The sequence below is a fragment of the Taudactylus pleione genome, unplaced genomic scaffold (genome assembly GCF_031769625.1).
Source record: "Taudactylus pleione unplaced genomic scaffold, aTauple2 ptg000038l, whole genome shotgun sequence".
NCBI classification, from domain to species: domain Eukaryota; kingdom Metazoa; phylum Chordata; class Amphibia; order Anura; family Myobatrachidae; genus Taudactylus; species Taudactylus pleione.
The window spans coordinates 2,731,897-2,759,664 of record NW_028284440.1 but is presented as its reverse complement, the minus strand read 5'-3'; the positions used below and the strand labels follow the sequence as shown (position 1 = coordinate 2,759,664).

General features: G+C 43.5%; 2 protein-coding genes across 3 annotated transcripts in view; one reads left to right on the top strand and one right to left on the bottom strand.

Annotated features, from left to right (window-relative positions):
- Positions 1 to 6,237: 6,237 nt before the first annotated feature.
- On the top strand, positions 6,238 to 8,352 carry LRRC10 (leucine rich repeat containing 10). Its single transcript, XM_088452463.1, has one exon. It carries the CDS (start codon positions 6,726 to 6,728, stop codon positions 7,590 to 7,592), a length of 867 nt encoding a protein of 288 aa, XP_088308589.1. The 5' UTR covers positions 6,238 to 6,725; the 3' UTR covers positions 7,593 to 8,352.
- Positions 8,353 to 13,247: 4,895 nt separating this feature from the next.
- The window catches only part of CCT2 (chaperonin containing TCP1 subunit 2), a 28,786-nt gene continuing 14,265 nt past the window's right edge, over positions 13,248 to 27,768 (bottom strand). For both annotated transcript variants that reach the window (XM_088452512.1, XM_088452511.1), the window contains exons 10-16: positions 27,113 to 27,216; positions 26,618 to 26,737; positions 23,916 to 24,044; positions 23,735 to 23,838; positions 23,520 to 23,619; positions 18,352 to 18,493; positions 13,248 to 13,867 (exon numbers count right to left, since the gene is read on the bottom strand). In XM_088452512.1, coding sequence (XP_088308638.1) covers positions 13,837 to 13,867; positions 18,352 to 18,493; positions 23,520 to 23,619; positions 23,735 to 23,838; positions 23,916 to 24,044; positions 26,618 to 26,737; positions 27,113 to 27,216 — 730 coding nt within the window. In that variant the 3' untranslated portion in view covers positions 13,248 to 13,836. The remainder of the gene's footprint in view (positions 13,868 to 18,351; positions 18,494 to 23,519; positions 23,620 to 23,734; positions 23,839 to 23,915; positions 24,045 to 26,617; positions 26,738 to 27,112; positions 27,217 to 27,768) is intronic.

Sequence of the window (27,768 nt, the reverse complement as noted above, 5' to 3'; positions counted from 1 at the left end):
AATTCCAAGATCCTAGAAACTCGGAACACCTGAGGATCATAATGTCTGGACTCACACCACTGAAAGTAAGTGTGCCACACTCTGTGATAAATCCGTGCTGAAGCAGGCTTGCGTGCCCTGAGCATGGTACCAATAACCGAACTGGAGAAGCCCCGAGACCTCAAGACGGCTGTCTCAAGAGCCACGCCGTCAAAGACAGCCGACCCAGATCCGGGTAAAGGCAGGGCCCCTGAGACAACAGGTCCCGACGCTGAGGAAGAAGATACGGAGCGTCGATGGAGAGGCTCCTGAGATCGGAGTACCAAGGACGTCTGGGCCACGCCGGAGCTACCAGCACGAGCATGCCGCCGTCCTGCTTGAATTTCCGCAGAACCCGAGGAAGCAGGGATATCGGAGGAAACAGATACGCCAGGTGAAACGTCCATTTCACCGACAGCGCGTCCACCAGACTTGCACCTGCGTCTCTTGTCCTTGACCCGTAAACGGGCAACTTGTGATTGTGACGGGAGGCCATCAAGTCCAGCTCCGGCAGTCCCCACCTGTCCACGAGTAGCTGAAACACCTCTGGGTGAAGCGACCATTCCCCGGGATGCACGTCGTGACGGCTGAGGAAGTCCGCCTCCCAATTGAGGACTCCGGGGATGAAGACCGCCGAGATCGCTGGAATGTGACCCTCCGCCCAAGTCAGGATACGACACACCTCCGACATCGCTGCCTGACTGCGAGTTCCGCCTTGGTGATTGATATACGCCACCGTGGTGGCGTTGTCGGACTGCACCTGTACCGCCCTTCCGTGAAGAGCGGGGCCGGACGACTGCAGGGCCCTGTATACTGCCCGCAGTTCCAGGATGTTGATGGGGAGAAGTGCTTCTTCCGCTGACCAACGACCCTGAAGCGACAAAGAGCCGGTCACTGCCCCCCAACCCCGGAGACTGGCATCCGTCATGAGCAGGACCCAGTCCGGGATCCAAAATGGGCGCCCCTCGACCAGATGAGCTGTCTGAAGCCACCAAGCCAAAGATAGCCGAACGTCCGGAGACAACACCAGCACCTGAGAGCGGATCCGGTGAGGTAACCCGTTCCATTCTGATAGAATCAGCCCCTGCAGGGGCCGGGAATGGAACTGGGCAAATTCCACCATGTCGAATGTCGACACCATGGACCCCAGAACTCTCATAGCCGAATGGACCGACAGGCGGCAACGGCTCAGGCAACTGCGTATCTGCAGCTGTAGGGAGGCGACCTTCTCCGGAGTCAGGAAGATCCTTTGCTGACGCGAATCCAGCAGGGCTCCCAAATGAACCATCCGCTGTGATGGAATCAGGGAGGACTTTTTCCAATTTATCAACCACCCGTGTGCTTGCAGGCAAGCGATCGTCAGGTGGAGATGTTGAAGCAGTACCTCCGGGGAGCTCGCCAGCAACAGGAGGTCGTCCAGGTACGGCAGCAGCCGTACATTCTGGTTCCGAAGATGTGCGGCCATGACCGCCATAATCTTCGTGAACACCCTCGGTGCCGTGGAGAGACCAAAGGGTAGCGCCCGGAACTGATAGTGGTGTTGAAGGATAGCGAACCTCAGATACCGCTGATGTGAAGATGCTATCGGAACATGGAGGTAGGCGTCCTGGATGTCCAGGGACACCATGTAATCCCCCTGTTCCATCGCCAGAATGATGGAACGTAACGTTTCCATCCTGAACTTGGGAACCCTGAGGAATTTGTTCAGAGACTTCAAGTTGAGGATAGGGCGATGAGAACCATTGGGTTTCTGCACCAGAAACAGAGACGAATAATACCCCGTCCCTCGTTGTGATAGAGGAACGGGAACAATGACCCCTGCTTTCAGCAAGGACTCTATAGCCTCCTGAACCTGTAACGCCTTGGTCTTGTCCTGAGAAGGATTTGTGCAGAAAAACTGGTGGGGTGGTCTGTGCCGAAAAGACAGGGCGTACCCCTGGGAGACCACTTCTTGAACCCAGGCATCCGTGGTGGTATTGTGCCAGCACTGGGCAAATAGAAGAAGTCGGCCTCCCACTCTGAGGTCCCCCAGAGGGAGGCCCGTCCCATCAGGCCGCAGGTTTATCTTCCTGCTTGGAAGAAGGGCGCCGAGCACTCCAGGCTTGCTTCTTGGGTTTAGAGGCCGTCTTACTCGCAGACTGTCTCGGGAAGGACTGACCTTTCGCCTTACCCTGAACCCGAAAGGAACGAAAAGCCGAACTCCGAACCTTAGCAGGCAGTGCCGCCGAAGGGAGGAAGGCCGACTTGGATTTAGCCAGGGTGTCCACTATTTTGTCCAAGTCCGGACCAAATAGTAATTCCCCATTGAAAGGTAAGGCCTCCAGACCTTTCTTTGAATCAGAGTCCGCTCTCCAGGACCGCAACCATAAGGATCGGCGGGCAGACACCGCTGCAGCCGATACCCGCGAGGTCAGCAGACTAGCATCTAAAGAAGCTTCTCCAATGTAAGAAGCAGCGTCCCTCATTTGTCCCAACAACGCCCGCTGGACATCCGGAGCGTCGTCCGGGAAGGTATCTTCCAATGCATTGGCCCACCCCTCAATGGCCTTGGCCACCCAGGAGATGGCCATGGACGGTCGGGCTACCGCCCCGGAGAGGGAGTAAATAGACTTTAAGCAAGTCTCAACTTTCCTGTCCGTGGGATCCTTCAGCGAGGATATCGACGGTAATGGTAAGGTGGCGCCCCGAGTTAAACGGGTGACATGGGAATCCACCGCCGGTGGAGTTTCCCATTTTTTACAATGTGCCTCAGGGAAGGGGTAATTAGAAGCCAACCGCTTCTGAGGAAGGAATCTCTTACTGGGCGCCTGCCAAGCTACCGCCATATGATCCGTCAACTGATCCGACAGGGGAAACACCGCAGAAGCCACCTTAGTTTTTTTGAAACTAGGAAACTTCGACTTAGGAACCGGTGCCTCATCCTCTATAAGAAGAATAGCTTGCACCGCCCTAACTAGTGCTCGCACATTAATGGACGACTTGGTATCCATTTCCTGGACCGAGGCGTCCGAGTCAGTGTCATCAGGGACCTCCCCATCATCTGAGGAACCCTCTGAGTCCGATACCTGAGCAGCCCGTGTCATGAGTGGGCGTTTTGAAATCCTAGAAGGCATGTCAGTCTGCAACATTGACTGAAAAGCCGAGGAAGCGGCCGCCAAATTTTGCACGGAGTTGGAGAGCACATCCACCCAGGGTGGAGGAGTCACCATAGGGGCCTGAAAAGGTACCACAGGCTGCTGCGGCACAGGGGAAGCCTGTATATACATAGGCAACCCCGCATAGGGACCCACCGACTGAGACCCAGGAGGACTCCGCAATAACTGCGGGACACCCGGGGAATGGGGGATGGTCGGCTGGGACAACGACCTAGTAGGGAGAGCAGTCGGGACCGACAGACGGTCCGCAATAGACACCAGCACTTGAGAAAACATCGCCCACGGTGGTTCCTGCGCCAGAGAAGGTCTGGATGGGCCAGGAGCCACCTGGCATCTACTACACAGGCCATCCTGTGACAAATCCTCCCTATCTACTCTTGCAGAACAGCGTCCGCAGGAGGCAAACACCGGAGCCACTGAGCGCTCAACCTCCTCGTCTGACATGACAGAATATATTATATATCTGGCACCAGGGTAGAAGTAAAACGCACTCACCGGTGTGCTGAACAACAGCCCACAATATGGCACTGAGTAGCACACAACTGTATGTGACGGACCTCAAAAATACGTGATCTATATAAGTGAGGTCAGTAGAAACGCCCCTCCCCCACACACCTGTAGGGCTTGTAGGAGAAGTAAAGGGATAGGTATAAGCCGACAGTAAGTAGAAAATAAGCACAGACAGGCAGCACTAGCAAAAGTCACATACCATGCAGGAAGATATACTCACTGCACCTTTCCACTACAATCAACCTGCCCAGATTCAGTGTCTGGGAGGGCTATAGTGCTGTGTACGCTGTCCTTAATCAGGGGAGAGGTACACAGGGGGACCGGTCCGCGTGCTCCCTGAAGATCTGCGCTGCCACTGTGAGAAAATGGCCGCTGGAGACCTCAGAGGAGGAGTGGCCGAGTAGCTGCAGCTCAGCGACGCCAGACTCCGTGCTGAAAGGCGCGCTGAGCTGAGGGGAGGAGCCGCTGACAGGGAAGGCTTCCTCCCCTGGCTAGCATATTAACCCCAGGGCTTGCCGGCATCCCGCTTGCCATATATCCCTGGTGGTCCCACGGGTTATTCCTCCTCAGAGGGGGAGCCCGCCGCCACCGCTAGCGGCCCCCGGTCTGTCCCCTAGGACCGGGGGCAAAGGACTGCATCTGCAGGCAAAACCCGCGAGCCGCCGCTAATCGGCGACTCGCGGCTTACCTTGTCCCCGGCGACTCCGGCAGCAGTCCAGGGAGGGACCCAGAGTCCGGCTAGTACGGACTCTGGCCTCCCGCCGCGATCCCCAGTGCAGTACTGGCGTCGCGGCGCCAGCGGGGAAGGAGAGCGGCAGCGTGGGCATCTGCATAGACAGCCAGTCGCTGCCACACTAGAGCCTCTGTTTTAAAATAAAAATCTAACAGGCTTTTTTTTTTTTTTTTAAATAAAAATAGAAAGCTTTTGGGGGCTGCTCCTGCAGCCCCCCTGCGCAGGTGACCCGACTCCGGCCGGGCACCAACTCAAACTGAGGTGCTGTGGCCGGGGGCGGGGTATAGAGGAGGACGGACCCAAGTGCATCCTGGGAGCAGCTAAAGCTTTAACTGCGTGGTGCCCATGGATCCAGATCCAGCTATACCCCAAGGTCAACCCTGTGGACCCCCTATGGACCCTGAAGTAGAAATTTATAATTTCAGAGCCGGTTCCATGGGGGGCACAGCAGCGTCACTGGGTTGCCATGGTCACGCAGTTGCCTGGACAACGTGACACCGGGAGGAACATACGTCATCTCCTGCTACACAGGAAGTACTCTATGCGGGGCTGGACGCGATGGAACCGGTGCTGCTTTCCACATGGGCGGTTTCTTCACTCCTTGACACATTCTTTATAAGGTAAGACGCTTTTTTCACTTGTTCTTACTCACCTTGACAAAGGGGCTACGGGCTCCGCAACGTTGGTGTTATGTCGTGATATTTTCTAAATACACCAGTTTGATTTTTTCAAGACCCTGAGTGCCGCTGTTTTTTTCTTTCGTTGTGTGTGTGTGTGTATGTATATATATATACACATACATACATACATACATACATACATACATACACATACACCTCAAAATATCTTGCGCTCAGTATATCAAAAACAAATTTAAATATATAGCAACATAAACAGCAACTCCGGCTAGATCCTCTGTTGGTGAGGATCAAATCACATAATCTGATAGAGCGTTCAAAATCAGAAAAATATCCTCACAGGGCCTGATTCAGCACTGATTGCAACTGCAACAGCGTAAGCAGTAAGTCAGTTGTTGCATACTGTGCATGGATATGCAGTGTGCGATGGCAGCATTGCGATCACGCAGGCCATGGAAAGCCATGGCAGAGTGATTTACAGATAGTCCGCATTTGGGGGGGGTGACGGGGGTTGGTCGGAGAGACGGAGGTGTGCCAGTCTGTTTGAATGCCGTCGCATGGGCACGCATAAATTAGTCACTACGATTGCATACACACAGCTTGAGTACTTAATGTGTGCGACGAGGTTAGCAATTTCTGAGTAGTCAAACCAGCTGTAATTGTGCGAGGAGCCGATGTTACGTGATGTTCCCGATTGGTAGTGGGCGTCACTATGCTGGCAGTGCAACAGCATATCTAGGCTGTATCTCTAGGGATCATGCTACACTTACTTGTGCACAACCCTTTTGGACTCAACTATTCTGTATATGCTCCTATTCCACCTCTTTAGGTGCATGGGGCTGTGGGTTCCAGTTCCATGAAACTGTACATATGCCCACATTTATCTGCACATGCATGTAATTCTAATCCCTTGGTTGTGAAATGCAGCTCTTCGGTTACACTGTTTTATATAAAAGATTATGATGGGATGACAATTAGAATTGGAATTTCAAAATTAAAATAGACCATAGATGGAAAATGTAACTTATAATAGTATTCTTTGAAGTTGCTATTGTCTTCTCCCTTGGATAGGTATAAAGTAATTATGCCTGCCCTGACATTAATTGTACATGTATTTCTAAAAAGTACTTCAGTTTCCACTTGAGATGTGAAGGAGACTGTGTGCTTGCCGTGACAGGTATTGTACACAGCATCTCAAAACGTCTGGATTTTTTGTTGGTATTTTAAAACTTGTAATGTTTAGTTAACATGAATCCATATTTAAAATCCTGCATTTCCCAGAGTTTATTATCCGGATGTAGATACCTTCATAAATAACAATGCGCATACCACATCATGTTTTATTCCTTTCCGCTGTATTTTTCATGTGAATGTTTGCAAGGAGCAGAACATTCAATGGGGTTTTTTTTAGCTTAATTTTGCCATTACAGTCAGACAGACTTTGTAGTCGAGGGAGAAATTCTCTTTAAAGCCACGTCTGCCCATCCCATCACCAGACGCTCTTTCAGTTATCAGTAACATTTCACAACTCTTCAGATTAATCACAGTTACCATGTAAACAATGCATTGTAATGGAACGACTGAAATGCCACTCTCAACAGCCTCCAGAAACTATAGTTCAAGAATAGTAAGAAGTCTCAGAGCATGAAGCGTCTGTGAAACACATAGAAGATGGGCAATACAATTAGAGGAATTATTGCATTCATTCCATCTAATAGCTGCCAAAAATACCTTTTAGGAGACTTGGAAGAAATGCCTATAGATAAGATGGTGGATTTGAGCAGCATGCAGCTGAGGATATTTCCACTAAGAGTATGTGCTTTTACAGAACTCATCAAACTGTACCTGAGTGACAACAACTTAAACAACCTCCCTCCAGAGCTGGAACTACTTCAGAACCTCCAGATTCTAGCCTTGGACTTCAACAACTTTAAAGCGCTTCCATTAGTTATATGTAGCTTAAAGCAGCTGTCTATATTATACCTTGGAAACAATCACATTAGAGACCTTCCACAGGAGCTAAGTTTCCTCAAGAATCTGCAGACCCTTTGGATTGAGTCTAATTACCTGACACATTTGCCTTGTGTCATCTGTGAATTGACCAATCTAAAAACACTTCATGCTGGTTGTAACCCAATACGCAATATTCCCATGGAGCTAAAAAACCTTAAAGAATTACGTTATATCTGGATGTCCGGGAATCTCCTTACAGAATTTCCACCAGTTTTACTGGAAATGCCTTTCGTAGAGGTTATTGATGTAGACAGAAATGGTATAAAATTTTTCCCAAGTCTGAAGCACTTGTCCGGTCTTAAGCTTGTCATCTATGATCATAATCCATGTCGGAACGCTCCCAAAGTAGCTAAAGGAGTTCGGAGAGTCGGAAGATGGTCAGAAGAGAGCCCAGAGCCAAAGAAGAGGTCAGAGATGGAAGTGGAGCTTCAAAAGGCTATGGAAAGTAAAGAGACACAACAACCAACAGTGTCTAATGAACCAACAGCTCTGACAAATGATAACACAGAAGACAAAACTTCTTAATTTAAGTGTAGATTTCAGGACTGTTACTAAAGGTATGGACAATTATTGAAGTATAAGTTCACAAACTGTATTTTATGTATTTACAGGTAATCACAGTGGGATACATTAATTCATTTTCCTTCCTGCTTGTTTTCTCTTATGCATACCCAATTAAGGTTGTAGTACAACAAAGTGTTTATTTTACATGTCTAACAAACTGCTTACGGGCACATATTCTAATGCTGGCCACACACATAGCGATATTTTACCTGAGCTGGCCCATTGCAACACATTGGAATGACAGATCGTGTAAAATATGGCCAAATTGAGAGTAATTCCTGAGTCCCCACTCACAATCACGATGAGACGCGCGTCCCCGCCGCTCGCACATCGCATTGTCAGATCTGCCGTGCAGTAGGGCAGATCTGACAATCTAGGAGGCGATGTACTGTGAAAGTCTGACTGCAGGAGAGATCGTATGAAGTTTGGACACGAAATCGTGTGCTGAGCTGCCGGGGAGAGTTTCAAGGGAAATCGTACACATCGGCTGATCGTGTGGACACCTACCGGGGAGAGTTTCAAGGGAAAACGTACACATTTTGGCTAATCGTGTGCACATCGCCATGTGTGTGGCCAGCTTAAGATTAACATGTAAATAGGTGATTAAACTGGTTTTAATGCAACATTACAATGTGCTACCCTAGAGTATTGCAAACTGTTAAAGCTTTGTGAACACCTTTGTATAAATCTGTTATATGAAGTGTATAATAAACCTGGCAAGGTGTGGAAATGTAGGCATGTGTGGTCTCCTTCTGATCCTCTTAAGCGGGAAAATAAGCACAAGCCCACCTACCTTGTCCTGCCATTTCAATACATTTTCTCAAACTTAATCATACAAGAAAAATTGTTTGCTTTATGTAAAACAGTATCATATTTAGTAGGGCTAGTAGAGCAAAAATATAGAGGACAGTGACGTATTCAGGAATAAGAGGATATTTTACATTATTGCTCCTTTCTTTAGCTCTTACTCCAAACTCTAAAGGTGCGTACACAATCCTCTTTTGCTCTGATCTGGCCCTGTCGAATTGGCCGAATATTAAACAGCCCATAAGATGCGATCCATCGATTCTACCAGTTTTCTTCAGAGTACACATGATCGAAGGTGCATACACCCTTTCAGTATCGAAAACACCTCAAAATCAAAAACTCAGCCTGACAATTGTATAGGTGTGCACCCAGCTTAAGGTCATGATGAAATAATCAACACTTTCAGTCTCCAGCATAAACTCTATGCAGACACCCAAATCTAGGTCTCCCGATCTTGCCTTCCATCTTCTACTGTGTCCAGCTCTCTCATTGCATCTACTCATGGATGCCCAAAGGATATTTAAAACGGAATAAATCCAAAACAGAACTCATTGTCTTTTTACTCTCTGGTCTTCCCCCCACCACCGTCCCCCCAATCAATGTGGACAACACCTTGCTTTCCTTGGTTAATGTTTGTTGCCTGGGTGTCACCCTCAGCTACTCTGTCCTTCAATCCCTTGCCCAGTCTGAACACAAATCAAATCTCAGCCTCTCCATGCCAACTAGAACCACTAAATATGAACAGATTAAAATATATGCAGACAGGGTATAAACACACAGCACTATAGTGTCCACATTTATTTTCATGGATCTTATTTACATATTTAACGAGTAGAGGACAGTCTCTTCTAAAAGGTGCCCATCCACTAGAAGACAGGCAAAAGACTGCACGATTATGACATTGTAATTATCTGCAAACATGCTGAACCTGACGTTATCGTCAGGTTGACCAGCATGTTTGCCCGATGATAGATGTCTAAACAATCAGCAGGAGCGTGCATCCCTGGTCGTTTTAGAAATTGACAAATTTTTCGAACGATAACGTTATCGCTCAATCTCTCATTTTAATCATCTAGTGGATAGGCACCATAAGTTATAGAATCACCATCACGTCAACACATTGTTACATACAAAGTCTTTGTCAAGTCTTGGCAGACTTCGTAAGTCAAAACACATTGGAGCGGTGGAAATTCCTTACTACTTACCTGCTTATGATTAACATCTGAGTTCAAGCTTCAGCCTGTATATTTTCTCTCTCTCAGAGATATACATATCTTCTATGTACTTATCGGTTTACATGCACCGTTGATACCTATTATGAATCGGAACAGTGCGGTTTCTTCGACATCTTGTAAGAAATATATCTAAGGGAGAATACTCCATCTTAAAGGGAAGACTAGCACACTTGTACTTTGTTTCGCCTTGGTGAAATATTTTGAGGGTCTATTTCTTATTCCTGTTTCATCCATAACTGTTGTGAAAATAATGCGCTATTTTTCGTTTTCTTATTTTGCATGCAATACATCGGTAAGGATACCATCAAATTGAATAGAGAAAACTGTCCTCTGCTGCTTGAATACATAAACAAGACTCAAGTTGTTTTAGAGATACTGTATAGCAGTTTTTCAAACTCGATCCTCATGGAACCCTACCAGTGCATGTTTTCAAAGTACCCTCAGCAATAATTAGTACTACCTGTGCTCTAGCTAGATTATCTGGAAACCATGCACCGTTCGTGTTTCATAAGGATCAGGTTTGAAAAACATACTCTATTATGGAGTATTCATCAAAAAAGGTATCTGGCAGTTGCACAGATTTTTTTATTTTTTTTTTTAAAATACATTCAATCATTAGGAGAGATTCATTAAATTATGCCTTCTCATGAAACCAGCAATCCAATATGGCAGAAGATGGGAACTACGATTCGCTGTTAAGGTGCCCATCCACCAGCAGACATGAAAACGACTGCAAGATTACAACATTGTAATCGTGCAGTCGTTTGACTGCTCATTCAGTGCAGGCTCATCACAGACATTCAGTGCAGGCTCATCAATCATCTGCAAACATGCTCAACCTGACGTTATAGTTAGGTTGACTAGCATGTTTGCACAATGATAGCTGTCTAAACAACCAGCGGGCACACGCATCACTGCTCGTTTTAGACATTTTTGCAAATGATTTGCAAACGATTGAACGATCGTTATCGCTCAACTTAATAGTCTAGTGGATGGGCACCTTTACTGGTTTTGTGTTTTATGCAATCTATGGTAAGTAATCTTGAATTTTGGTATCTATGGACTTTTACATTTATATCAGGTATGCATACAATGAGCTTACCTTCCCCCCCATCAGCTAAGACAACATTTGCTGCAAACCAGTTGTGCTACAAACCTGCTCTAAAAGAATGAAAGCTTTACCCTTGTTCAAATGAAACAGACATTTTTTAACTGAACTCCAAGCGCTATGTTTGGTAAACACCAAGCACATCATCATCTAAAATGGGTGTGGATTAACAGATACAGTAAAAAGGTCAACAGTGTCTAGATAGACAACAGATGTTAGACAGTCAATAGGTCGACAGGGACAAAAAGGTCAACACACTAAAGGTAGACATATACGGTTGACAGGTAGAAATGGTCGACAGGGACCAAAAGTAGTCATGAAAATTGTCGCTTTTTTGTTTTTTGTTGGCGCTAATAACACCCTAACCTCACCCCCATCTGGTGCCTAACCCACAAGTGCCAAGCTCTAAAAAAAAAAAAAAAAAAATTGAAAAAAAAAAAAAAGTGTTGACCATTTTCATGTCGACCTTATGACCCTCTCGACCATTTGTACCTGTCTACTTTCTTGCATGTCTACCTTTTGTCCCAGTCGACCTATTGACTAACATCTGGTGTCTATCTAGACCTTGTTGACCTTTATACTGTCTGTCTATCTATAGTCCAGAACCCACCCAAAACACACGATGCCTACTGTTGAAGCATGGTGGTGACAACATTTGCTGTGGGAGCATTTGTCTTCAGCAGGGACTGGGCAATTGCTCAGAACTGAAGGAAAGATGGATGCTGTCAAGTACACCTAAAACTTAAAGGAAAACTTGCTGCAATCTGCTAGACAGCTAAAGATGGGAAGGTGATTCACCTTCTAGACGACAACGACCCTAAACATACCGCCAAAGCCTTAAGGATAGGAAGGTGATTGTCCTTGAGTGTCAAGTCAGAGCTATGATCTAAATCAGATAGTAGATCTGTAGATTGAATTTGAGAGCAGTCCATCGCCGCTTACCACAAATTCTGCAAGGAAGAAATGGGAAAATATTCCCTAATCAAGGTACTCAAAGCAGATAGTCATATCCAAACTGAATGATGGGTGGAATTGCACCAGGGGTGACTCAAAGTATTCCATCAGAGGACATGTTTCCTGTTATTCTAGTGTTTTTGTTTTGTATTAATTTTCAGAACAGTTGCTTTTTTCATTAGCTGAAATTTGGAAGTTGAAATGTGTAAATATAGCTAGAATGCGTTTGATTTAATCTTTCAGGGTGCATTATGATAAAATGGAGGATTGTAACAAGGTTTGAGGATTTTCTATAGGCACTGAATGCAATAGGCTATACTAGTGGTTCTCAAACTCATTCCTCAGGACCCCACGCAGTTCACATTTTTCAGGTCATCCGGCAGGTGCATTCATTACTCACTGACAAGTTTTAAAATATCCACAGGTGGAGCCAATTATTTCACCTGTGATTCGGTCAGGAGACCTGGAAAACATGCATTGTTTGGGGTCCTGAGGACAGAGTTTGAGAAGCCACAAGGCTGCTATAGGCCAACTCTGGTGCCGATTCGCCACCTGAAAAAAGTTATAGAAGTGAATGTCCATAGAAATAGTGTAAATAGGGCGCGAATGTCCATAGAAATAGTGGAAATAGGGCGCGACTAAATGGGGAATAAATGTCTTCCCCATTTATTTAAGAGGTTCAAGAATTTCTTAACACTTACTTTAAAGCAGGGCTCGACAAATCCCAGGGGCCAGGTCGCCATGGCTACCAGATTTTGCAGTGAGAGCGGAAGCAGATTCTCATCGGTTCCGGTCGGAGATTCGTGTCAAAAGTATTTTTGTGTTCATATCATGCACAGGAGTGCACGTGCTGAGTGTCACCTGCTGTGCCTGTGTCCGTCCCGGCCTGCGCGGATGACTCCTCTCCATCCTGGCCTGCTCTGATCCCTGCTGTCTGTTCCAGTCTACGCTGATCCTCCTGTACGTCCCAGCTGTCTACTGTCTCCTATCTCCGGCTGCATATAGCTCTCCGGTAGCAGGGTCTATGCATGGCCAGGGATTGTGGAGCGGCTTCATAGGGATAGTGGTGTGACCACGAGGGGAGGGGGATTTCGTTGTACTTTCTAGCACCATTGTTTTATGTGAAACGTGGTCCGTTATTACTGGATGGTGGAGCAGGGGAGCAGTTCATTTTACTGTATCCATTCAACTGTGACCATTTTGTGGACTAGTACAGTGTTTATAACTGTTACATAACACACATCCTGGCTCCTAGATTTTAGAAAAATTTGTAAAACCCTGCTTTAGAGCCTACATATAATCTGTACAACGCCTGTCTCAGGTACACATTTGCCTGCTGGTGATTGAGCATTGTCGATTTGCCTACATTTCATCATTTCCCCACTTCTCATTATACAGTATACAATATAATATAGTGCAGAAACATTTACACTGAAGAGGAATGAACAACTGAACAGGAAAATAGGAGATCTAATCATGTTTCTATGAAACAAGAATCAGATACACAAGCAATTGTAATTCAGAAGTTATTTATTAGGTGCACTGAGTGCGTATACCTTTTATCAGAGTGCTGCATGTGGCATTCGTCCATTGTACTGGTCTGCTGTCTCTATTGATCTGCTGGACTGACTGCTCTTGTATTAGAAAATTAAATACAAATCCTGAAATCATTTATGTGGTCAAATATTCACTATCTTTCTAGCCAGTCACCAACTGCTGCTTAGAAATGTGAAGAGTAATGACAATTTACCAGCTCAGGCAGAATGGAATATAATTGCTTAAGAGACCATCTGCAAGTTTTAAAATATCCCTTTTAAAATGTGGGTAAGTTTCTACACTCTTACAGCTTTGCTCAACAAGCAAAATACATTTCACATGAACATTTTATTTAAGCACTCTATCCTGAAAGAGTACAAATGTGTTACCAAAATTGTGTGACAAAACAAAAAACATTTCTTGTAACAATAAATAAACTACAGTTGTGGGGGAAATCCTCAAGTGCCAAGATGACAATTATACAGCCTTTACTGCGACTCTGCCCTGCTCAATGTTAGGCACGTCATTGCTGCCGGGTCCACAAACTCTGCTTTCTTTTGAAATGTTAACAGGGGTGGTGATCAGGAACACGTTTTCTAAATAGAAAAGAAAATACAGAACTCTCAATTTGTTACATCGTAATAAAAAAATAAGGTAAGTGGATGGAACAAGCTCACAAAATGTACTATATCATACAAAATAAAACTGACATGGGTAAAGGCACGATATTCCACAATTATATTAATCCTTATTTAATCCTTTTCAGTTAGACTATTAGCAATCTTTAAAAAAAAAAAAAAAAAAAACTATGCACATACTTCCCCTGCATGTAACCATCCTAAAAGGACGCCATCGGCGAGCAGGTTACCCTCAATAAGGGTACATTCCATAGGTAGCAAATGTGGGAGATTTCTATACTGGGACTCCCACCATATAAATGGCAGCTTACTCAAATCCTTTGGACTAGACCAGAGGTTCTCAAACTCAGTCCTCAGGACCCCACACAGTACACATTTTCACATCACCCAGCAGGTGCACAGGTGTACTCATTCCTCACTGATGCATTTTAAAAGATCCACAGGTGGAACTAATTATTTCACTTGTGATTCTATGAGGAGACATGGAAAACATGCACTGTTTGGGGGTCCTGAGAACAAAGTTTGAGAATATGTGGACTAGACAATTCTCAAACTATGAATGGCAGAAGTGATGGTTTGCTCATCAGGGGGGAGATAAATCAATCCGTGGAGAGAGAGAAGTTACAGAAGCAGATTGGTTGATCTTGCGGTCTTTGAAATTACATTGATCGGTTGCTTTGGGCAACTCGTTTATTTATTTACCAGTTATTTATATAGCGCACACACATATTCAGCAGCACTTTACAGAGAATATTTAGCCATTTACATCAGTCCCTGCCCCAGTAGAGCTTACAATCTATGCTCCCACATACATAATAGGGTTAATTATTTTTTTTTGTTAGGAGCCAATTAAAAACTACTAGTATATTTTTGGAGTGTGGGAGGAAACCGGAGTACCAGCAGGAAACCCACGCAAGCAAAGGGAGAATATACAAACTCCACACAGTTAAGGCCATAGGGATTCTTCCACTTTATCTCTATCCAAGACTTGATACATCTCCCCTCATTAGAGAGCAGTAGTTCTAACCATATTCTATACTTCCAGCACAAAGTTGGGTATCTATTCCAAACACATTCCAAAGTACCACACACTTTTATAAAAGAGTAGAGATAAAGCAGCTTATCTGCAGTACATTATTAAATATGTATTTAAAACCAGATCTGTGCTATATCATAGAAACCACCTGCACATTCATAATATGATTTTGCACATTCATAATATGATTAAGTGAACATACTGGTGAAGACCAGAAAACTTTAGCCAGACTCAGGAAACAAAATGCCCATAAATCTTCAGCACTGTTTAAATCTTAACTCGCTAAACAAAACTGTCTGTGATCTGAACATATCCTAAATGTTAAAGCTATGGTAACAAAGGATGTATAACTAAAGCACAGAAATGATAAAATACTATAAGCTTTATTGCATAATTGCAAAACTATGTATCTGTACTATTTTACAGAAGTCAACCATTTTGGTCCCAGAAAAGTCAGAATAGAATTATTGGGAGCAACACTGTTTACTGAGGAGACAATTTTAAATGTGTTAAATATAAACATTCTAATATAGTATTGCATATGTGGCGATTAATTTTAGGTTGCGGACAGGGGGAGGGGAGTGGGGGTGGGTGTTCGATTTAGGCACCACTGGGGGAAGGTTAGGCACCAAGGGGGGAGAGTTAGGTTCAGGCACTAACAGGGAGGGTTACGATGCAGGAACAGAGGGTTAGGGGGTGAAGGGGGGAGGGTTAGCATACTTACGGAGCACCTGTCACAATACTGAGCATCTGGATGCCACTGTCTGTATTTTGACAGGCGACATCCAGACTGCCGGTCTCCCATACCCAACCAGGTCAGATGACCATTGTTTTATAGTCTTCTGGTACAGATCCAGAGATTTCATAGTTAATTGTGTTTCCATGAACATAACATATTTTTACAAGGTTTATTTCCTCATGACCAGGATCATAGAAAAGAGCACAACATTGCTGTTAGGTGAGCATGGTTTTCATTTTCTTCTGGTATGTAGGTAAATTGAACTTGTTTATGGTCAAGTTATTTTCAGTGGCATAACTAAGGGGGGGGGGGGGGGGGGATCAGTCCGGCCCGTCCTAGTTAGGCAGTGTAGCGCCGACCGCAGTGTGTGCGGTCAACGCTACACATTTACACAGGACCGGCGCTAGGCTTTCCTGCGCCCAGCGCCGGTCCTCTGCTGCACAGCCAAGCCCCTGCCCCTGAGCGCTTAACCCAATAGCGCCAGGAGGAGGGTGGGAGGTGGGCTCAGCCTGTGCAGTTTAACACACACATCGCAGCCAGCGCGGCAGTGGTGTGTGTGTTAACCAGCAGCCAATGAGTCAGACAGCCTCATTGGCTGCTGCACACACATCACTGCCACGTGGCGGCGATGTGTGTTAACCAGCAGCCAATGAGAGTCAGACAGACACTCATTGACTGCTGCAGCGCCCACTGCAAGAGCTGGGCTGGAGCTCACTCATGAGCTCCGCCTTCCGGCTCCTGCAGTGGGTAATGGAGAGAAGTCATGTCGTCCCTTCCATAATGCAGAGCGCGCTACTACTGGGGGCACCATTACTGGGGGAGGGGGGAGGGAGCCTCTACTGGGGACTACTACTGGGGGGGGGGGGAAAACTACTACTGGGGGCACTATATAAGGGGCTTACTACTAGGGGCACTAAATAGGGAGGACCACTACAGAGGGCACTGGATAGGGGGGGGGGGGGGGGGAATCACTACTGGGGGCACTATATAAGGGGCTTACTACTAGGGGATGACTACAGGGGGCACTGTATTAGGGCACTGGATAGGGGGTATCACTATTGGGGGCACTATATAAGGGGCTTACTACTAGGGGCACTGCACTGGGGGGGGGGGGGGGGGGTGTAGAACCACTACAGGGGGCACTATATAAAAAGGTACTGCATAAGGCCACTGCATTGGGAGGACTGCTACTGGAGGTACTATTATAAGGGGCCCCACTACATGAGGCACTGCATAAGGAGGACCACTACCGAGGGCACTGAATAAGGGGAACTAATGGTAAGCTGCATAAAGGGGACCACTACTGGGGGCACTGCATACTGGGGGTAAAGTATAAGGGGAACCAATGGGGGGGCTGCATAAGGGGGACCACTACTGGGGGTACTGTATAAGGGGCACTACATGGAGTTCTATCCATCCCAGACCAGGCGAAAAAAATGCAAAATCCCTCTTTTTAGCTAACAATGAGGGGATTTCTTTCAGAACCCTTTGGACACCCCCCCTAATGATAAATGACCCCCCAAAAAATGATTTAAGTTGGCACTTTGGTGAAAAAACCACCGCGCAATTTGGATGAAATTTTTTTTTTATTTTTTTTTAAACGTTGAAAATTATACAAAGCAATACCGCCTGCTGCGACCACATGCGATGTTTAAAAACACTTCACACATCCCTACCGCCCCCCATAAAATCAGACCCAATACATTAAAAACCATTTTATTTTTTTACCCAAATTTTGTGCAGCCGTTCTTCGAAATTTGTTTGGGGTCATCATTAGTGGGGGGGAAGGGGGGGGGGGGGGTCCAAATGGTTCTGAAAGAAATCCCCACATATTTAGCCAAAAACAGGGATTTTGCATTTTTTTTTATTACGCCTGGTCTGGGACGGAGATAACTTCGTTATTTTTTCGCCAATTGTGTTTTCGCCTGTTTTTTGGCACAAATATCACCTTTTTTTCTCAAAAAAACTTGCAGTTTTCACCGCTAATTGAATACGGCCCTAAGTCTGGTCACCAATGAAGGAAATATCAAATCAAGAAGGGGTTAAGTCTTAAAACACCACATGCAAACAATGCACATGGTGTTTAGCGAGTGGGGTACATGAAGATGATATGAAGCAGTTCGCTGAATATGGGGAGGGGCTTAGGTTTAGTTTATTTAAGGAATCTGCTCTGACCCATCTATATATAGCAATTGCTTCTGAGACAGATAAATCCAGCACACAAACTCTCATGCCACACTCCCTGCCAATTACAGCCTGCACATCATAAAAACGAGTAATACGAAGTTAATGTTAGACAACTAGCCAAATTATTTCAGCAGAATTTACAAATGAAGTTATTTTGGTATATTTGAAATGCAAAAAGTAATGTTAACCTAACATTGACAACACAAAGTATACATGCAACCCGCCTGCTCTGCAATTATGCTATTACTACTTTGCATAATTGCAATACAGCAAGATATATTTCATGTGTGCTTCAAATAATACAATTCACCTGGCAACTAGAAGAGATTTTTTAGCTTTAAAAAGAGAGCAAACTTCCAAAATAGGCAGTATAAACTAGTAGTAATATACATGCTCAGATGTTTAGTGGATTTGCAGTACTTAGCGCTAAGGCCATGAACCTCTGAAAGGAAATGTTAATCTCATTAAAAATGGAGTTACCTTGGCGCAGCTTTAATAATATTGTCTACACGAAGGATGACCTCAGCAGCTTCAGCCGCACTGAGCAGGACTTGTCTCTTCACCTGGAAGCTTTCAGTTATTCCCAACTCTCCCATATCACCTATTATGCCATTTTTCATGTCTGCAAGAGCAAAAACATATCTGGTCATCATTCCAGTCAGACTACAGCTCTATAGCACCATTGTGATCATGGAAGAATAATATGTTAATACATTTATGTACAGTAGTGTAATTCTTTTCAAATCTAATAGGGATCTATGTACTAAACCTTGAATAGAGATAAAGTGGATGGAGATAAAGAACTAACCAATCAGCTCCTGTCACTTTACAGGCTGTGTTTGAAAAGTGACAAGCGCAGATTAAGTACTAACCAATCTCCTTCCACTTTAGCTTTCTCCAAGGCTTAGTACGTAAACCCCTAAGGATTAGCAGGAATTATGAGACAGACCGTTTTGGGACAGAACATCCAATAATTGTGCTCAATTTCAATTTACAACAATAGTGCACGACACATACATACACACAGTGTGTGTACACACACACTGCAATATACACACACTTAAAAGAAATAATGCACGGTCATGTAATTTAGTGCATGTAATCATGTTAGTGGGCTTTCTTTCAGTTTAGCACAACATTTTATATGTAATATACCACTCTTGGGTGTGTGGTCGCACTCAGATATACACACACGCCTTGGTGTGCGTTCAGTCACCCAAGGCATGCATATACGAGAGCACAACCGCACTCCCAAGAGTGGTATATCCAACATAAAATGGTCCCTGTTGTGACAAAACAGTTATACGTGGAGAACGATGTAGGGTGACACAGATACAGAACTGAGGAAGAGAACAGCACAGAACAGGCTGTTTTATTTGAACTATTTTAAATGAACAATTAACTGGATGAACAGTAAGTGAATGAAGCCATTGATCATTAATAACTACTGTCAGTGTAAAATTGGTTCATTTTGGAAAGAAAGTGTGTGCTGTACAGTGACTTGTACTGGCAGGAGGTGCTTCATGCTTCTTCGGGGTCGGGGCTGGCATGTGCTCTCAGTGTTTGCTGTGCTGGAATATAAAGTGGCTGCTCAGGTAAGTCCTGTTCAAGTTCTTTGATTAGGATTGGTGTCATTTCCTGTGAGTTATGAAGTAATTTGAACATTTCTTAATATGTTTCTGTCAGCAATGTGTAGGTGAGTGAGGCAGTGATGTGCTGCTTATCTGTGAGCAGTCTGAGAGGTTATTGCTTACACTTGTGGAGTGATACAGCTGTGGCTAAGTGATGAGGCTCAGATTACAGCTGGAAGTAGACCATGAATGAGGTTTGTGGTCGTTGGGAAACATGCACAGTCATGTGATCTAGTGTGTCCAATCATGTTGGTTTTGTCTCTCTCAATACTCCACAACATTTTATAACTATATGAGGTCTATTCATGAAGCACAGAAGAATCTTGTTTAGCTTAAATCAGAGCTCTTATCTACTTCGTGCTATTCATGGAGCAAGTTAGCAGGGAGAAGTGTAGTCCTTCCCCAGCGGTACCCCCGCTCCATGTCTGCATCACATCACCACAATTTTGTAAGGAAAGCGCGATTCATAAAAGAACGGAAAGCTCAGCTTTCCCATCCTCTCCAACGTACACATTTGCCATCTAATGATGGCATAATCTGTACTGCAAGCCAAACAGAGCAGGGAAATTGCATACTTCCCTGTCTGGCCGGCACCGGCCCCGCCCCCTTTTCTTACCAACCTTTGCAGCAGGTCTGACCTGACCCGCTGCTCTCAGACGCTGGGGCACGCGCAGTGAGAATACAAACATATCGGGCACACAATATGTCTGGGAGGAGGGGCCGGACAGCGCATGAAGACGTTGGAGTGGCAACTATACATGAATGGCTACTAATCATCACTATATATCGCATCAATGCGATATATAGTGATATTTATCATTAGCCACTTCATATTCTACATGAATGGACCCCTATATACACTATCTCTGCAAGATAAGGAGAAATAAGATACTTTTATGTGATTTGGGAAAAATCAGCCTGACACCCCCCAAAATTTGCACTAACATTGGGGATCAATGTAGTTGCCCCAGAATAGCCCTAACTGAAGCTACTTATGGTACTTAAATGAGTCTTTGCACAAGTGGTGAAGACTAGCATTTAGCAGGTTTTTTTGCAGAAAAAAAACTAGTCAACAACAAATTTGGGGTACATGAAAATGGATGCAAGCATGGGGGGGGGAAAAAAAAAAGAAAAAAGAAAAAAAAAAAAATCGCAAAAGTGAAGTTGTAAAAAAACGCACCTTCAGCGAGCACCTGCAATCAAAAAGACCTCCCCCAAAAAAATGCTTATTTCGCTAGTTAAGTTTGTACCCCAAATCTGTACTTTTACGTAATTTTTTTGGGTGTTCCAATTTTTTTGACACAGTTAACCATTGGGGGCCTGTCCCATGGGTGCAGGGTGGTTTCCCCACTTTTGCACTCCAAAACCGCAATTCTGCACTTTTTTCCCCACCTGCTTTCATAGGCAAATCTTTTTGGTCTATGCCAATTCATTGACTTTCCACATAAGCGAAAACTCTGGAATTGAATACGGAAATAAGTTTTCGCCTGGCGAAATTAATTCATTGGCGAAACTTTTTCGCCGAAAACGGCTTATCGCGGCTAATTGAATATGTCCCATAATTAAATTAAATCCAGTTTTCCTGGGGCGTGGCCTGGAGTAGCTAGGAGAAAGAAGCATCTTGCCAGCTCTCCTGCATATATCCTTCAATTATCCTGTTTTTTCTGGTTGTTTCTCCCCCAAACTGGATATTTCAGTGTGTTACCTTCTCCAGACTTACTGGGCTCCGAGGTGGAAGTTTGCAAGCAGTGTTTCCCAGTTTATTTCCAGGAGTTTGTAGCAGCCAGGTCCTCTCTCACTGGGGCCTGTTTTTCCTGTCTCCAGCTCCCTGGGCTGACTCCTGTTATTATACTTACCTGTGGACTCTATCCTGGTGCCTGACTGTGTGCTGCGGGATCCGGTGTATGTCTCCTGCCGACTCTTGTCTATCTGTTGGGGAGTATTGGAAGCGGACGTCAGCCATCTTGTCTTCTTGGGCGGTGGCTGCGAGTCTCCCTGCGCACCAACATCTCTGCTGCTGCGGCTGATCTGCCCTGTTGTTCCAGACTTCAGCGGTCATCTGAGGATTTCTCCTGGGATTTCTCCTTTATACCTGCTGTCTGATACTGTACCTCCCCAGCTGTTGACCTCCTTGTGGCTGTGTGCTGGTAAGCTCTGGTGGTGTGCTAGCCGCCATCATCTTGCCACTGATTTCCCTCCTGGCTGCTCCTCAGGTTATCCTGTCTTGCTGAGACTACTACCCCGGTGGCTACGTACCTCAAAGATGGCTAGTTCTATGCAGCAAATTATCCAGGCGATTAATGCCTTTACCGTGAGGCTGCTTACCAAGCTTGAGGATGTGATGATCGTGTCTGAGTTCTGCAGCTGCTGTCCGCATGTCTCCTGCAACAGTGCAACATTTGGATATATCCTGTCCGAGGTCTGTGTTTACCTCTGATTCTGATGCCCTCTCAGTTTATGGATGTTTCCAATTTGATGAGGTTTTTACAGAGATCCGTTCTTCACTTCCAACAGACAAGTTAAAGTTCCGGGACTTATCCTTGCAGTACTCCATGACCCTTTTTATCTACTCTCCGCTGGCAGAAAGTTTACAGTATTTATTACTTCCATGTTCCATAGTGTGTTCTTGGGGAGATGGGGACGGGACTATTTATCTAATCCTACAAGAGGCTGAGGCCTGGCCAGATTAAGATTAATATTTTGAAACCTAATATTTTGCTCTAAGGTCTTTTGGATATTTTATTTTTGTTTATTATTTTTTATCCAGTTGTTTGAATTACTTAATTACTTTGCTAATTTGGTTTTCATATATAGAAGTATAATGCTATGTATTTTATATGGAAGAAACACCATTCCTTTAAAATGTGGGAGAGCTGGGCAGAACCTATCTTAGGGTCATTAGTTTATTGCTCTCATCAGATATATGGGTTTCTGTTATCCTGTATTTCTGGTTGAAGGGGGAGGGGTTAGGTAGTTAGTGTATGGTAGTTAGGGTAGCTTAGTGTGTTTGGGGGGTATTTAGGGATCCAAGTATGCCTGAGTTGGGGTTAGGTTATACAGGGTGGGGGGTCCAGGGAAAGGGTTGTTTTAATAATTATTTTTATTTTTTAGGGATACCTGTATAGGTTTTATTTTGATATTTGGGTAGATGTGGATGTTTTATTATTTTGATCTTACTCAGTATTTTGATATGCAATTATATGTTTAAGCTAGTTTCGGCAGGTATGTATCACTTTATTTTGAATACTGTATTTCTCTTATCTCTAGATTTATGTGCTCGAATGGCGCCGTCGAGTCCCTTTTGTTCTAAATATAGATAAGGAGTATTCCATATATCCTGTTATTCTATACCATAATATAATATTATGTGCAATATTACACACTTGCTCATTGTATCTATATTTATTTTCCATATTTAATCCTGCTTAATTGCTGTATATTCTGTTTTTGTTTTGTATGTATGTTAAAAAATTTCAATAAAAATTGATTGAACTAAATCCAGTTTTCCTATTTGTGGGAAACATAATTGTCAAAAATCCACTAAAAAGTAGAGGACATACTGTAACTAAAATGCAAAAACGAGTCTCTGTATTCAGATGTAAACTTCTCTTTAAACAGACAAAAGTAGTATTTAGTATCGCAAAAATAGAAAGCATAATATTCATATGTATAAAAAATATATATTTAAAAAATAAAAAAAATTAAAAAAAAAATGTAAAATTTAAAATGTCCATAAGGCTCAACCACTTGGAACACAAGTCAGATTTTAAAAGGCTAATGGTTGCCCTGAAAGTATGCTGCAAGACCTGTCCCAATCTTATATTACACATACTAAGAGTATTTACATGGAGGTATAATGGGCAACAAACAAACAATGTGCATACAACCACCCACAATCGTCTTAAACATAAATAAAGTGGATTACTTTAAGGAGATTTAGAATAAAAAGTGTATGGAAGTAACATTTTGAGCAGAGAATATAAAATGTAAACAAATGAGTCAAAGATCGGTACATACCTAGCCCGTATGTTGACTTTCCTTCACTGTGAGCAGCTCTGAGCTGGGATACCAGATCAGCACTATCGTAGCCAGCATTGTCTGCTATAATAGTTGGAAGCTAAAACAAATGAAGATCACAGTAAGATTGTGCTACATTCGTATTTAAAGACGGCGCTCCTACGACAAAACTATAAACCAAACAAAAACTCTACATAGGTTTCCGTCTAACTTACCATTCGGAGTGCCCTGGCAAAAGACTCCATGGCTACAGCCTCCTTCCCAGGTGTTCTGTTGGCTAGCTCCGTCACAGCATGAGCCATCAGCATCTCAGAGCATCCTAATATTCACAAAGTTATCATTAGAAACAACCCTGAAAACCTGCAAGAATACTGTTAGACTAACTACATCAAGTACCTCCACCATAAACTGTTCTGGTATCTTTCACAGTCTGAGATAGTACACACAGGGCATCATGAAGAGATCGCTCTGCCTCATCCAGAATCTGCTGTGTTGCCCCACGAAGAACAATGGTGCAAGCTTCTCCTGGAAAAGTCAAACACAATATGCCTCAATGTCATGAACACTTTGCACAGTCTATATCTATGCCCATTGGAAAGAATATCCCACATCACACAGGTGATGAATGTTAAAATTCAGAACACTCAATAAAAGTTCTAAGGACACGTTCTTCTAGAAGGGGGTACAAGGTCTCCCTGTATAGGTTAAAAGGAGAGGGTAGTAGAATGATCAGAATGGAACAGAGAAGCAGCAACAATTCTTGTTTTGTCCTGCCTCCAATGATGGCACCTACATGTAAACCTCAATACATTACCCTATGTAAACAATATGTCATGGTATGCAGTGCTTATTATTCCACATTCTGACATCACGATGTGTTGCGTATGTTCCTTAAAGTTACCTTTATGTGAAAGGCACAGGGTGCTTATCTTGCGAGTTGGGTACGCAGTACGCACCCTTCCTGTTTTGATGATATCTCAAACCTGTGAATACACTCCCTACCTTTAGCGAAAAGTTTCTGTATGTTTTTATTAACAACTGCTACATAGTAGTTTTTATTTTGTTTCCTCTATCCCATGTACTACGATTGGGAATAAGAATTTCTGACTACCTCATGAAATACAAGGAGGACGTCTAAAAGATCCAGACATTACACAAGGGATGTATAATTCTGTTTAGAACATGTCTTTTTCAGTGACATTTTAATGGCGCCTATGTGATAACTACTGTCCCATTTTAGTTTGTTTATGAATATCGCCACATTCATATAAGACAATTTAATAAGGGGTAGTGTGTAACTGGGCAGCTTTTGTGCAAACCGTTGGAACTCAACACATTACTATTTATATATTCTATTTAAACAAACAGTTCAGTGGTCACTGTAGCTTGACCAAAGTCAAAGACCAGGGTTTGAAGAAAGAGGACCATAAAGATTTTTTACCAGGCATGTCAGCTGGTAGTATCACATTTACTGGGACCACCACACATTTAGCCAGCTAGATCACCCAATAATGTAAAAACAGTACTGTAATAAAGCAGCATGTTATTTACACCAACACAGTGAACTTTGTAGTAGAGACCTGCGGTGTATCACTCCAACAACAGAAGAGTGAATTTGGCGGAGGATTTACAGATGGAAAGATCAGGTATACAGTAGAATGGGATCTTTGTAATGACAGAACACCGGTCGTTCCCAAAGAGCTTTTCAGTGTGTGAGTTATGTTATTCAATTGTTACATTTATATAGATATATAAACAAATGTAAATGCATTAGCAGAACAACATTATTGCAAATGATCATAAGCTCAGTACTTTAATCTGTATGTTTAAGAAAAATAAAAAAAAACACCACATACATCTTCAAATAGGTCTATTTTGGTGTATTTGGACAATGCAATCTAATGGCCAGAATCGTTCCGTCTAACTTAATATAAAATCATGACCACTGCAAGTTAAGTTGCTTGCCAGAAGAGAAAATTAATACAGTAAATTATAGAATAATAAATGATACAAGGCTGCCACAGGTAGCATCATCAGAAAGTGCCTTGTTAACGGGCACTTAAAAGGTCTTTCTGGCTAGAGACTATAGAGGAAAAGTCTGTCTTAATACTGCAAAATTTCGCAAACTCCTGTGTGCACCTCTTATATCCCCATGATTCCAGCGTCTCACATGGTACAAGAGTGCCACCACACCCTACTTCGTCACTCCCACAAACAGGTCCATATAGGTAGATGAGCACAGAACACACACAGACATACAGGCTGGACACCACCAAGGAGAGGAGAGTCACACTACAAGGCTAACATAACTATGCAAGAGTGGTATATTAGGGGGACACTCACAATGTTCGACATTCATCATGTCAACATGGTCGTCTTTTTCAACGCTGAACATGTCGACAGGTTTATAATGTAAACATTGACATGTCAACACAGGTGATATGTCGACGGTTATATTGACATGATAGTTTTGTTCCAAGTCTGTCCCTAACGGCAACCCTAAGCCTCCTGGAAGTGTCGACATTTCCGTTGTTGACACTGTCAATGTCAAAATTTCTCAGGTGTTGACATTAATGATGTCAATTCAACCATATCGAAATAAAGTTCGACCTTCTGAGGTCAAAATTGTGACTGTGGAAATTCTGAACACTGACATGACTGCACACCCCAACCCCCTATTCTTATATAGCTTTCTCCCCCTGCATGCTCGCTCTTGGCTCATACACAGAGCCAGATAGGGAACTTTATAAAGGTAAAGTAATTATGTAGTTTTAAACATCACAATTTATAATGTATAGGCTTTAGTGGTATTTGTTAATCTCTGTATTGCACTGTTTTAAGTACCATATAACACTGTCGTTTTAGTAGCGGATGGAGTGTAGTCTGTGGGCATTTGAGTAATAGTTATGATACATTGTGCATTAATTGATATTATGGAATAGAGTCTCTGCCTAAAATCGATCACAAGGGTTGTAATATGTATAATACAGATTAAAAACAGGAGTGAATGGCTTTAGGTCTAGAGAACAGAGCAGAGAGATTGTCTGTGCTAAATACAAGACTTTGCAGTAAATAAACAGATTTACACAAATTCTTACCCATTGCAACACCTGAAAAATGGATCAGCTTATCTTCTCCAATCATTACTTCTTCAATAAGTTTACAAGTGCCAAGCTTTACCAGCTCAGGATGGTCAAATGTTGAAGCAATCTCTCCACCTAGATCAAACATTTCAAGATAAAAGAAAACCATTTTTTTTTACACATACTGTATAATCAAAGCAAGGCAATGAGTGACTGTTCTTTTGTCTTAAGTCTTTATTAAAAAGTGCTGGGCTTCATCAAAGCTAGACACAATCAGGTATTATTTAACTGAAAGTTTAACTGGAGTTTCCTGAGGCTCAAGAAAGACAAATAAAAGCACCTCTCCTACACTGCAGCCCTCAGCACCAAAAATAGTTATAAAATGTAAAATTATATTTTAGAAAAAAAATTGTTTTAAATTAAAAAAAAATGTAAATGTGACATCCAAAAATAATAATGAAGGCTAAAACCCTTTAGTAACCACTTGAAACTAAAATGATGTAATAATACCTGTAACAAGAGCTAAACGTTCAACTCCAGCAAAATCGGCATGTTCTATCGCCATAACTCCAGCAGTGGCAAACAGCTGCTCCGGGTAGTTATAAATCAGTTGTCTACAAACAGGAAAAATACATTATTGCAAAAGAAAAAATAAGAAAAAAAAAAAAAAAAAAAAAAGGATTCTTGTTCTCCAAATCCATTAGGGACACTAGCCATGAAATATAAGGGGCAATAAAATTATTAGCGTTATCTGTGAGTTGCTGGCATTCAGACTGTTGCCCTGGCAGCTTGCAGCTACAATCACAGATTTCCCTTGACAGCCCATAAAGGCGAGGGGGTGTTCCACCGTAAATTTGGACAATCTGCACATTCCTTGGGGTCAAGCACCACAGAAGGGAGAAAGGCAACAAAAACGAGGGGGGGAAGATATTGCCCTCCTACAATAATCATCATCATCTTGAACTTAAAGGAGAAAACCTAGAGTGTAGGAAGGGGAGAGGTGCCCACTAATGGCTTCAGAGAAAAAAAAACGGTGTCCATCATCCTACTGTTGGACACTACAACCATGAGGACGTACCAAGCTTCCCTACAGAAGGATACGCTCTCAAATTGCTCTACACAACTCCTTGCTCCAAAAACTAGTAACAAATATGTCACAATGGGAA

Coding starts and splice junctions, on each gene's coding strand:
- LRRC10 (XM_088452463.1), top strand. CDS start 6,726: ATGGGCAATACAATTAGAGGAATTATTGCATTCATTCCATCTAATAGC.